This window comes from Perca flavescens, unplaced genomic scaffold (assembly GCF_004354835.1).
Source record: "Perca flavescens isolate YP-PL-M2 unplaced genomic scaffold, PFLA_1.0 EPR50_1.1_unplaced_scaf_49, whole genome shotgun sequence".
Classification (NCBI taxonomy): domain Eukaryota; kingdom Metazoa; phylum Chordata; class Actinopteri; order Perciformes; family Percidae; genus Perca; species Perca flavescens.
Window position 1 is genome coordinate 17501 of NW_021166701.1, and position 12500 is coordinate 30000.

A 12500-nucleotide genomic window follows, 5' to 3' on the forward strand; every position below is an offset into this window, starting at 1 on the left:
CTAAATATAGTATTGACCTGTCTGATTATATAGAAACTAAATATATTATTGACCTGTCTGAATATATAGAAACTAAATATAGTATTGACCTGTCTGAATATATATTAACTAAATATATTATTGATCTGTCTGATTATATAGAAACTAAATATAGTATTGACCTGTCTGAATATATAGTAACTAAATATAGTATTGACCTGTCTGAATATATAGTAACTAAATATAGTATTGACCTGTCTGAATATATAGTAACTAAATATAGTATTGACCTGTCTGATTATATAGAAACTAAATATATTATTGACCTGTCTGAATATATAGTAACTAAATATAGTATTGACCTGTCTGAATATATAGTAACTAAATATAGTATTGACCTGTCTGAATATATAGTAACTAAATATATTATTGACCTGTCTGATTATATAGAAACTAAATATATCATTGACCTGTCTGAATATATAGTAACTAAATATAGTATTGACCTGTCTGAATATATAGTAACTAAATATAGTATTGACCTGTCTGATTATATAGAAACTAAATATATTATTGACCTGTCTGAATATATAGTAACTAAATATAGTATTGACCTGTCTGAATATATAGTAACTAAATATAGTATTGACCTGTCTGAATATATAGTAACTAAATATAGTATTGACCTGTCTGATTATATATTAACCAAATATATTATTGACCTGTCTGATTATATAGAAACTAAATATAGTATTGATCTGTCTGATTATATAGAAACTAAATATATCATTGACCTGTCTGATTATATAGTAACTAAATATATTATTGACCTGTCTGATTATATAGAAACTAAATATATTATTGACCTGTCTGATTATATAGAAACTAAATATATTATTGACCTGTCTGATTATATATAAACTAAATATATTATTGACCTGTCTGATTATATAGAAACTAAATATATTATTGACCTGTCTGATTATATAGAAACTAAATATATTATTGACCTGTCTGATTATATAGAAACTAAATATATTATTGACCTGTCTGATTATATATAAACTAAATATATTATTGACCTGTCTGATTATATAGAAACTAAATATATTATTGACCTGTCTGATTATATAGAAACTAAATATATTATTGACCTGTCTGATTATATATAAACTAAATATATTATTGACCTGTCTGATTATATAGAAACTAAATATATTATTGACCTGTCTGATTATATAGAAACTAAATATATTATTGATCTGTCTGATTATATAGTAACTAAATATATTATTGACCTGTCTGATTATATATAAACTAAATATATTATTGACCTGTCTGATTATATATAAACTAAATATATTATTGACCTGTCTGATTATATAGAAACTAAATATATTATTGATCTGTCTGATTATATAGTAACTAAATATATTATTGACCTGTCTGATTATATATAAACTAAATATATTATTGACCTGTCTGATTATATATAAACTAAATATATTATTGATCTGTCTGATTATATAGTAACTAAATATATTATTGACCTGTCTGATTATATATAAACTAAATATATTATTGACCTGTCTGATTATATATAAACTAAATATATTATTGACCTGTCTGATTATATATAAACTAAATATATTATTGACCTGTCTGATTATATATAAACTAAATATATTATTGACCTGTCTGATTATATATAAACTAAATATAGTATTGACCTGTCTGATTATATAGAAACTAAATATATTATTGACCTGTCTGAATATATAGAAACTAAATATAGTATTGACCTGTCTGAATATATATTAACTAAATATATTATTGATCTGTCTGATTATATAGAAACTAAATATAGTATTGACCTGTCTGAATATATAGAAACTAAATATAGTATTGACCTGTCTGATTATATAGAAACTAAATATATTATTGACCTGTCTGAATATATAGAAACTAAATATAGTATTGACCTGTCTGAATATATATTAACTAAATATATTATTGATCTGTCTGATTATATAGAAACTAAATATATTATTGACCTGTCTGAATATATAGTAACTAAATATAGTATTGACCTGTCTGATTATATAGAAACTAAATATATCATTGACCTGTCTGATTATATATAAACTAAATATATTATTGACCTGTCTGATTATATATAAACTAAATATATTATTGACCTGTCTGAATATATAGTAACTAAATATAGTATTGACCTGTCTGATTATATAGAAACTAAATATATTATTGACCTGTCTGATTATATATAAACTAAATATATTATTGACCTGTCTGAATATATAGTAACTAAATATATTATTGACCTGTCTGATTATATAGTAACTAAATATATTATTGACCTGTCTGATTATATAGAAACTAAATATATTATTGACCTGTCTGATTATATATAAACTAAATATATTATTGACCTGTCTGAATATATAGTAACTAAATATATTATTGACCTGTCTGATTATATAGTAACTAAATATATTATTGACCTGTCTGATTATAGAGAAACTAAATATGTTATTGACCTGTTTGAATATATAGTAACTAAATATATTATTGACCTGTCTGATTATATATAAACTAAATATATTATTGACCTGTTTGAATATATAGTAACTAAATATATTATTGACCTGTCTGATTATATAGAAACTAAATATATTATTGACCTGTCTGATTATATATAAACTAAATATATTATTGACCTGTTTGAATATATAGTAACTAAATATATTATTGACCTGTCTGATTATATATAAACTAAATATATTATTGACCTGTTTGAATATATAGTAACTAAATATATTATTGACCTGTCTGATTATATAGAAACTAAATATATTATTGACCTGTCTGATGGCAGCGTCCAGCAGGTCGACCAGTAGAGGACTGGTGTAGGCCGACAGGACATCATCACCTGCAGACAGACAGGCAGAGAGACAGGCAGGCAGACAGGCAGAGAGACAGACAGAGAGACAGGCAGGCAGGCAGGCAGACAGACAGAGAGACATGCAGGCAGGCAGGCAGGCAGGCAGACAGACAGAGAGACAGGCAGGCAGACAGGCAGGCAGACAGACAGAGAGACAGGCAGGCAGAGAGACAGGGAGACAGGCAGAGAGACAGACAGGCAGGCAGGCAGGCAGACAGAGAGTCAGACAGACAGGCAGGCAGGCAGACAGGCAGAGAGACAGACAGATAGAGAGGCAGGCAGAGAGACAGACAGGCAGGCAGGCAGACAGACAGGCAGAGAGACAGACAGATAGACAGCCAGGCAGGCAGGCAGGCAGAGAGACAGACAGACAGACAAGCAGCCAGAGAGGCAGACAGTCAGACAGGCAGGCAGACAGGCAGAGAGATAGGTAGGCAAAGAGAAAGACAGGCAAGCAGACAGGCAGGGAGACAGACAGACAGACAGACAGAGAGACAGACAGAAAGACAGACAGGCAGACACAGGCAGACACACAGACAGGCAGACAGACAGGCAGAGAGACAGACAGATAGGCAGGCAGGCAGGCAGAGAGACAGACAGACAAGCAGACACAGACGGATAGACAGGCAGGCAGACCGACAGGCAGAGAGACAGACAGACAGACATTTACTTTATCTCTTTCAATAGCTGTTACATTAATGAAGCTCTCTGATTGGCTGAGATATTTTACCCATGATGGCCTGGTCCAGGCTGAAGTAGGCTACGGCCTTCAGGTGGAGCATGGACAGGTACCCCTGGAAACGGAGGTCAGAGGTCAGCGCAGAGTTTACATTATTGTTATTTTTATTAATTATATTTAACTCTGAATGTCTTTGGGTTGGTTAAATCCTTCCTCCTCTGCGATTGGACGAACCTCCAGCCATTCAGTCGCCCCAACGTTCCCAAAATCTCCAGCGTCCCAGCTGACGAACAGCAAACTGCGTTTGGGACTGAAACCTGCACACGAACACAAGCACACTTAAAAAACACAGTGGTTCCCAAACTGCAGGGCCCGGCATTATAACCAAACACCACAACTACCAAAACAAAGGCAAGAACATACGCATTGAAATGAGTAAAAGGATCTTACCCTTTAACAAACAGGTCTATCTCTGTAGGGATCCTTTCCATAAAGAGGTCAACCTTTCCGTTAAAGAGTAAGATCCTTTTATAAAACTTAAAAACATCCGCAAAATTGCGTTCGCTTAACCTACCAGACTCCATGTAAATAAACAGTAATTTTAGCATCGTAGAATACACTTTATTCAAAGTCATCAGAAACAAAATAAAACTATGAAAAGCCGTTTTGGGGTCGTCTCTCCACTTTTCCAACCATCAAAACTCTCTTGGGGTTGAAATAAACACATAGTTTACTGACTTACATGTGAATATATGTTGGCTCTATACACGCTAAAAGTGCTGTTTTTTTAAATGGAGTCTGGTGGGTTTAGTGCTAGCAACTTCAGAGCTGTTTCTGGTTAAACAGAAAGGTCTCAGAGAGGTTTTAAAGCTCTATAATAATAAAAAAAATCTAATAATAATCTGAGTCTGTCAGCAGCAACAACAGAACTTTAAGTCGACGCTGACGCTGAATATTTGTCCAATAGAGTTACATAACAGCCCGGTTTACGGCTGCCGGTTACAGCGTTCACGCTCAATACTGGACCAATTTCAACAATCTTTATTCACGTTAGTCACTTAGACACCAATGCATAGGGTTGAAAGATATACCAAAATGACCCTTTAAAGGTCCCATGACATGGTGCTCTTTGGATGTTTTTATATAGGCCTTAATGGACCCTTAATACTGTATCTGAAGTCTCTTTTATATAGACCTTAGTGGTCCCCTAATACTGTATCTGAAGTCTCTTTTATATAGACCTTAGTGGTCCCTTAATACTGTATCTGAAGTCTCTTTTATATAGACCTTTGTGGTCCCTAATACTGTATCTGAAGTCTCTTTTATATAGACCTTAGTGGTCCCTAATACTGTATCTGAAGTCTCTTTTATATAGACCTTTGTGGTCCCTAATATTGTATCTGATGTCTCTTTTATATAGACCTTAGTGGTCCCCTAATACTGTATCTGAAGTCTCTTTTATATAGACCTTAGTGGTCCCTAATACTGTATCTGAAGTCTCTTTTATATAGACCTTAGTGGTCCACTAATACTGTATCTGAAGTCTCTTTTATATAGACCTTAGTGGTCCCCTAATATTGTATCTGAAGTCTCTTTTATATAGACCTTAGTGGTCCCTAATACTGTATCTGAATTCTCTTTTATATAGACCTTAGTGGTCCCCTAATATTGTATCTGAAGTCTCTTTTATATAGACCTTAGTGGTCCCTAATACTGTATCTGAAGTCTCTTTTATATAGACCTTTGTGGTCCCTAATACTGTATCTGAAGTCTCTTTTATATAGACCTTAGTGGTCCTCTAATACTGTATCTGAAGTCTCTTTTATATAGACCTTAGTGGTCCACTAATACTGTATCTGAAGTCTCTTTTATATAGACCTTAGTGGTCCCTAATACTGTATCTGAAGTCTCTTTTATATAGACCTTTGTGGTCCCTAATACTGTATCTGAAGTCTCTTTTATATAGACCTTAGTGGTCCACTAATACTGTATCTGAAGTCTCTTTTATATAGACCTTAGTGGTCCACTAATACTGTATCTGAAGTCTCTTTTATATAGACCTTAGTGGTCCACTAATACTGTATCTGAAGTCTCTTTTATATAGACCTTAGTGGTCCCCTAATATATATGAGACATGCAGTAATACGGTCAAATATGTATGACTTTGATTAAATAAAAGCATGTTCATAAACTCTACATGTCTGTCTGGCCCCTGATGTAATTCTCATTTCCGAGTGTGGCCCTTAGTGAAGTTGTGTTTGACACTCCTGGTCTAGATCCTAGAACCGCCCCCTGTGAAGCCCACCTGTATCGGGGTGAGTCTTACCGTTCTTGACCATGGCGGAGAAAGTTCGCGCCAGCTCCAGGAGGAGCGCCGTCCCGACTCCGGAGGTCACGGCGCCGGGGCCCAGAGAGTCCCTCTGAGCTCCCAGGATGATGTACTGGTCTGGCAGAGAGATGGAGACACATGTGGTCCACACATCAGGTCAATCTTCACTTTGATGAATGATGGAACAAACTCAGCGAGCCTCAAAACAAATCTGATGTCAGGGGAGTTTTAGTTTAGTTTAAAACCAGGGACGAAACCGAATCCAGAATTCGGCTTCAAAAGAGACAAAAAAAAATCAAATAAGCCACAAAAACTTAGAAAAAAGTATTAAAAAAAAAAGTATTATATAAATAAGACAGTAAAAGTAACTATAGCCTTGGAACTGGAACCTAGGGGGACACGTACCCCCATTTGAGAAACACTATACAGTCCTTCCAGAAAAATGCAGAGTTTTTTTGTGATTGTTGCGGGGCAAAAATCCTTGATTATGCGGCACGTTTTCTTAAAAAATGCGATGAAATATGGGGGATATTTATGAAAATTGTATGCGATTAAATTGAGAAAATTGAGAAAAACCAACTCCCTGCTTTTCGATGATGTTCATGTTGCATAATGACGTCACTTCATAACGTTCCCATGGCAACAGGGGCTAAATGGCTGCTCTTGTGATATATATATGTGAAGATATATTATGGGACTTTTTTGCAACGAAAACGCGGAGCTTATGAAATCATGCAAAGCACCGCATATTTTGGGCGGAAATCGGCAATTTATGCAGCGAAAGTAGGGCTGGGCGATATATCAATATAAATAATATATTGATATATTTTTAAATGCGATATGGAATTAGACCATATCGCATATATCAATATAAATAATATATTGATATATTTTTAAATGCGATATGGAATTAGACCATATCGCATACAGTGGGGGAAATAAGTATTTGACCCCTTGCTGATTTTGCAGGTTTGCCCACTTACAAAGAATGCAAAAATCTACAATTTTAATCATATGTACATTCTAACAGTGAAAGACAGAATCCCAAAGAAAATTCCAGAAAATCACATCATATGAATTTATTAAAATTGATAACCATCTGATGAGGAAAAACAAGTATTTGACCCCCTGGACAAACAGCATGTTAATATTTTGTAGAAAAGCCATTATTGGCCAGCACAGATGTCAAACGGTTTTTATAGTTGGTGACAAGGTTTGTGCACATTTCGGCAGGGATGTTGGCCCACTCCTCCCTGCAGACAGCCTCCAAATCATTCAGGTTCCGAGGTTGTCGCCTGGCAACTCGAATTTTAAGCTCCCTCCAAAGATTTTCAATCGGATTCAGGTCTGGAGACTGGCTAGGCCACTCCAGAACCTTGATGTGCTTCTTCTTCAGCCACTCTTTTGTTGCTTTGGCGGTGTGCTTAGGGTCGTTGTCGTGCTGAAACACCCATCCTCGACCCATCTTCAGCTCTCTCACTGAGGGAAGGAGATGTCGGTCTAGAATTCCACAATACATGGCCCCGTCCATCCTGCCCTCAATACGATGGAGTTGTCCCGTCCCCTTGGCTGAAAAGCACCCCCAAAGCATGATGTTGCCACCACCATGCTTGACGGTGGGGATGGTGTTCTTTGGGTTGTACTCAGTGTTCTTTGCCCTCCAAACACGACGAGTTGAGTTGAGACCAAAAAGTTCTATTTTGGTCTCATCTGACCACATCACCTTCTTCCAGGCCTCTTCTGAGTCGTCCAGGTGGTGAATGGCGAACTTCATGCGGGCCTGTACATGTTTCTTCTTGAGCAGGGGACCTTGCGCGCGCTGCAGGATTTCAATCCATGACGGCGTAGTGTGTTACCAACCGTTTCTTTTGTAACTGTGGTCCCAGCTGCCTTCAGTTGATTCATCAGTTCCCCCCTTGTGGTTTTGGGATGATTCCTCACCGTTCGCATGATCAGGGACACCCCACGAGGCAAGATCTTGTGTGGAGGCCCAGACCGAGGGAGGTTGGCGGTGGTGTGGTGCTTCTTCCATTTCCTGATAACTGCACCGACAGGTGATCTTTTCTCTCCAAGTTGCTTTCCGATTCTCTTGTAGCCCATCCCAGCCTTGTGCAGATCAACAATCTTGTCCCTGATGTCCGTAGAAAGCTCTTTGGTCTTGCCCATGGTGGTGATGTTGGATGCTAGTTGTTTGGGTGTTGACAGGTGTCTTTTATACAGGTAACGAGGTGAGGCAGGTGTATTTGATGTAGATAATTGGTTCGGATTGGGGCTGTGTCTTAAAGAAAGACTATCTGGCTTGTAGGAGCCAGAATACTTTATGGTTTGTCCAGGGGTCAAATACTTGTTTTTCCTCATCAGATGGTTATCAATTTTAATAAATTCATATGATGTGATTTTCTGGAATTTTCTTTGGGATTCTGTCTTTTACTGTTAGAATGTACATATGTTTAAAATTGTAGATTTTTGCATTCTTTGTAAGTGGGCAAACCTGCAAAATCAGCAAGGGGTCAAATACTTATTTCCCCCACTGTATATCAATATAGTTCAAATGTGATCCTTGCTCCAAGCAAGCTGCTGACTCCTTTTGGATTGGCCTCTTTTATTTTATAGGCTTTTTATTTAAGATATTTTTTTATTTAAATGTGCAGCTTATGGAGCTTTGATTTAAAAAAAAAAAAAAAAAAAAAAGGTACTCCTGTTATACAGTATTTATATGTTAAACAGTTTACATTTTATTGTTATTTGAACAGCTGAGCATTTAATCATGAACCAGGTGAAGAAACCTGTTTATTATTTATTGATTTTATTTTGCAACTGTTCACTGAAATAGCCGGTTAGCCAGCCCTAGGCAAAAGTGCGGCATATTTGAAAAAATGCAGACATTGGCTGATTATGTGTGATCACATTTTTCTGGAGGAGAGTACCTGGCTCTACTCGGCCCGTCAGAGAGGAGAAGATGTTGTTCAGCAGGACCGGGGTCAGGGTGTTGTGGACCGACAGCTTGACCCTGCGTCCGGTGCTGAAATCTGGGCCGACCACGCAGCGCACGTAGGGCAGCCGCCCACGCCAGGACGGGGGGCAGGATGGGCCCGACAGCTGGCTGGGACACAGAGACACTCAGTCAGGTCCATACACTGTATATTATTAATAATAATATATTATTAATATTATTAATAATTATTAATATAGTATTAATATAATATTATATTATTAATAATATTAATAATATATTATTAATATTATTAATATCATTATTAATAATAATATATTATGAATAATATTATTATTATTAAAATTGTATTATTAACACTGTGTGTCTGTGTGTGTTACTGTGTGTGTGTGTGTCTGTTTGTGTTACTGAGTGTGTGTGTTACTGAGTGTGTGTGTGTTACTGTGTGTGTGTTACTGTGTGTGTCTGTGTGTGTGTGTGTCTGTGTGTATATATGTGTTTGTGTGTTGACCTGATGTTGAATCAGATGATTAGATGAATAGTTAGATAGAATGTGTTTATGTTGTATTGATGGCCCACTTTAACAGCTCTGGTTCTGGAAGTGTTCTCCCTTTTCAATATCTCCGTTGACGTTTATTTAAAGGCTGATATAAAAGAAATTAGATTTAAGCCTGGTGCCGAGCCAATCAGCTACTGTAAAAGAGATTTAAGCCTGGAACCGAGCCAACCAGCTACTGTAAAAGAGATTCAAGCCTGTTACCGAGCCAATCAGCTTCTATAAAAGAGATTCAAGCCTGGTACCGAGCCAACCAGCTACTGTAAAAGAGATTCAAGCCTGGTACCGAGCCAATCAGCTTCTATAAAAGAGATTTAAGCCTGGTACCGAGCCAATCAGCTACTGTAAAAGAGATTCAAGCCTGTTACCGAGCCAATCAGCTTCTATAAAAGAGATTCAAGCCTGGTACCGAGCCAACCAGCTACTGTAAAAGAGATTCAAGCCTGTTACCGAGCCAATCAGCTTCTATAAAAGAGATTTAAGCCTGGTACCGAGCCAATCAGCTACTGTAAAAGAGATTCAAGCCTGTTACCGAGCCAATCAGCTTCTATAAAAGAGATTCAAGCCTGGTGCCGAGCCAACCAGCTACTGTAAAAGAGATTTAAGCCTGGAACAGAGCCAACCAGCTTCTATAAAAGAGATTCAAGCCTGGTACAGAGCCAGCCAGCTACTGTAAAAGAGATTTAAGCCTGGTACCGATTCAATCAGCTACTGTAAAAGAGATTCAAGCCTGGTACCGAGCCAACCAGCTACTGTAAAAGAGATTTAAGCCTGGAACCGAGCCAATCAGCTACTGTAAAAGAGATTTAAGCCTGGTACAGAGCCAATCAGCTACTGTAAAAGAGATTTAAGCCTGGTACCGAGCCAACCAGCTACTGTAAAAGAGATTTAAGCCTGGTACCGAGCCAACCAGCTTCTATAAAAGAGATTTAAGCCTGGTACCGAACCAGCCAGCTACTATAAAAGAGATTTAAGCCTGGAACCGAACCAGCCAGCTACTGTAAAAGAGATTTAAGCCTGGTACCGAACCAGCCAGCTACTGTAAAAGAGATTTAAGCCTGGTACCGAGCCAACCAGCTACTGTAAAAGAGATTTAAACCTGGTACCGAGCCAACCAGCTACTGTAAAAGAGATTCAAACCTGGTACCGAGCCAACCAGCTACTGTAAAAGAGATTCAAGCCTGGTACCGAGCCAATCAGCTACTGTAAAAGAGATTCAAGCCTGTTACCGAGCCAATCAGCTTCTATAAAAGAGATTCAAGCCTGTTACCGAGCCAATCAGCTTCTATAAAAGAGATTTAAGCCTGGTACCGAGCCAATCAGCTACTGTAAAAGAGATTCAAGCCTGTTACCGAGCCAATCAGCTTCTATAAAAGAGATTAAAGCCTGGTACCGAGCCAACCTTGTACTGTAAAAGAGATTTAAGCCAGGAACCGAGCCAATCAGCTACTGTAAAAGAGATTTAAGCCTGGAACCGAGCCAACCAGCTTCTATAAAAGAGATTTAAGCCTGGTACCGAACCAGCCAGCTACTATAAAAGAGATTTAAGCCTGGAACCGAACCAGCCAGCTACTGTAAAAGAGATTTAAGCCTGGTACCGAACCAGCCAGCTACTGTAAAAGAGATTTAAACCTGGTACCGAGCCAACCAGCTACTGTAAAAGAGATTTAAACCTGGTACCGAGCCAACCAGCTACTGTAAAAGAGATTTAAGCCTGGTACCGAACCAGCCAGCTACTATAAAAGAGATTTAAGCCTGGTACCGAACCAGCCAGCTACTGTAAAAGAGATTTAAGCCTGGTACCGAACCAGGCAGCTACTGTAAAAGAGATTTAAGCCTGGTACCGAGCCAACCAGCTACTGTAAAAGAGATTTAAGCCTGGTACCGAACCAGCCAGCTACTGTAAAAGAGATTTAAGCCTGGTACCGAACCAGCCAGCTACTGTAAAGAGATTTAAGCCTGGTACCGAACCAGCCAGCTACTGTAAAGAGATTTAAGCCTGGTACCGAACCAGCCAGCTACTGTAAAGAGATTTAAGCCTGGTACCGAACCAGCCAGCTACTGTAAAGAGATTTAAGCCTGGTACCGAGCCAACCAGCTACTGTAAAAGAGATTTAAGCCTGGTACCGAACCAGCCAGCTACTGTAAAAGAGATTTAAGCCTGGTACCGAACCAGCCAGCTACTGTAAAAGAGATTTAAGCCTGGTACCGAACCAGCCAGCTACTGTAAAAGAGATTTAAGCCTGGTACCGAGCCAACCAGCTACTGTAAAAGAGATTTAAGCCTGGTACCGAACCAGCCAGCTACTGTAAAAGAGATTTAAGCCTGGTACCGAACCAGCCAGCTACTGTAAAAGAGATTTAAGCCTGGTACCGAACCAGCCAGCTACTGTAAAAGAGATTTAAGCCTGAAACCGAGCCAACCAGCTCCTATAAAAGAGATTTAAGCCAACCAGCTACCAGATGAATTGTGACCATACATCATTGGATTCGGCGCAAAATAACATTTTGAAAACTGCAAAGATTAAGCTATTTGAAAAGGTGTGTACTGTATAAAGGTTTTAAGCTGAACAGTTATGCAAATTAATTGTATCCAGTATACGTAGTAGGGGGGTCCCTGCTCCATCTCTCTTTCAGTTGTGGGGTCCTTGGCTTAAAACGACCCCAGCCGTACGGGGCAAACTGAACGGGTTTTCTACTTCCAGAACCGAACCGTTGAGCCGTATATGACACCTGAGCAGCTTGGCGGCCACCGTGGCGCTGATCGGCAGCACGGGGATCAGCGGCAGGCCGGAGGACTGGATGGGCGGGAACTGAGTGTGGTTGAAGGACGGGAAACCGGGGGTGAAGGGGTCACCTGACCCCAGGTGGACCTGCGATTGGACGACACAGAGGGAGAATCTGATTGGTCCAGAGCAACGACACATGGAACCAGGGTTACCTGTGTACATAATGTGTGTGTGTGTTACTGTGTGTGTGTGTGTGTGTGTGCATTACTGTGTGTGTTTGTGTCTGTTTATGTGTGTGTGTGTTACTGTGTGTG

At 38.4% G+C, this 12500-nt stretch overlaps 1 protein-coding gene across 1 annotated transcript in view; it reads right to left on the reverse strand.

Moving 5' to 3' along the window:
- Positions 1-12500, reverse strand: part of tfr2 (transferrin receptor 2) — a gene marked incomplete at its 5' end in the record, with an annotated part of 39850 nt that overhangs the window by 15890 nt on the left and 11460 nt on the right. The window contains 6 exons of the mRNA XM_028572713.1: positions 2862-2929; positions 3672-3735; positions 3855-3937; positions 5947-6066; positions 8877-9052; positions 12191-12330. Coding sequence (XP_028428514.1) covers positions 2862-2929; positions 3672-3735; positions 3855-3937; positions 5947-6066; positions 8877-9052; positions 12191-12330 — 651 coding nt within the window. The remainder of the gene's footprint in view (positions 1-2861; positions 2930-3671; positions 3736-3854; positions 3938-5946; positions 6067-8876; positions 9053-12190; positions 12331-12500) is intronic.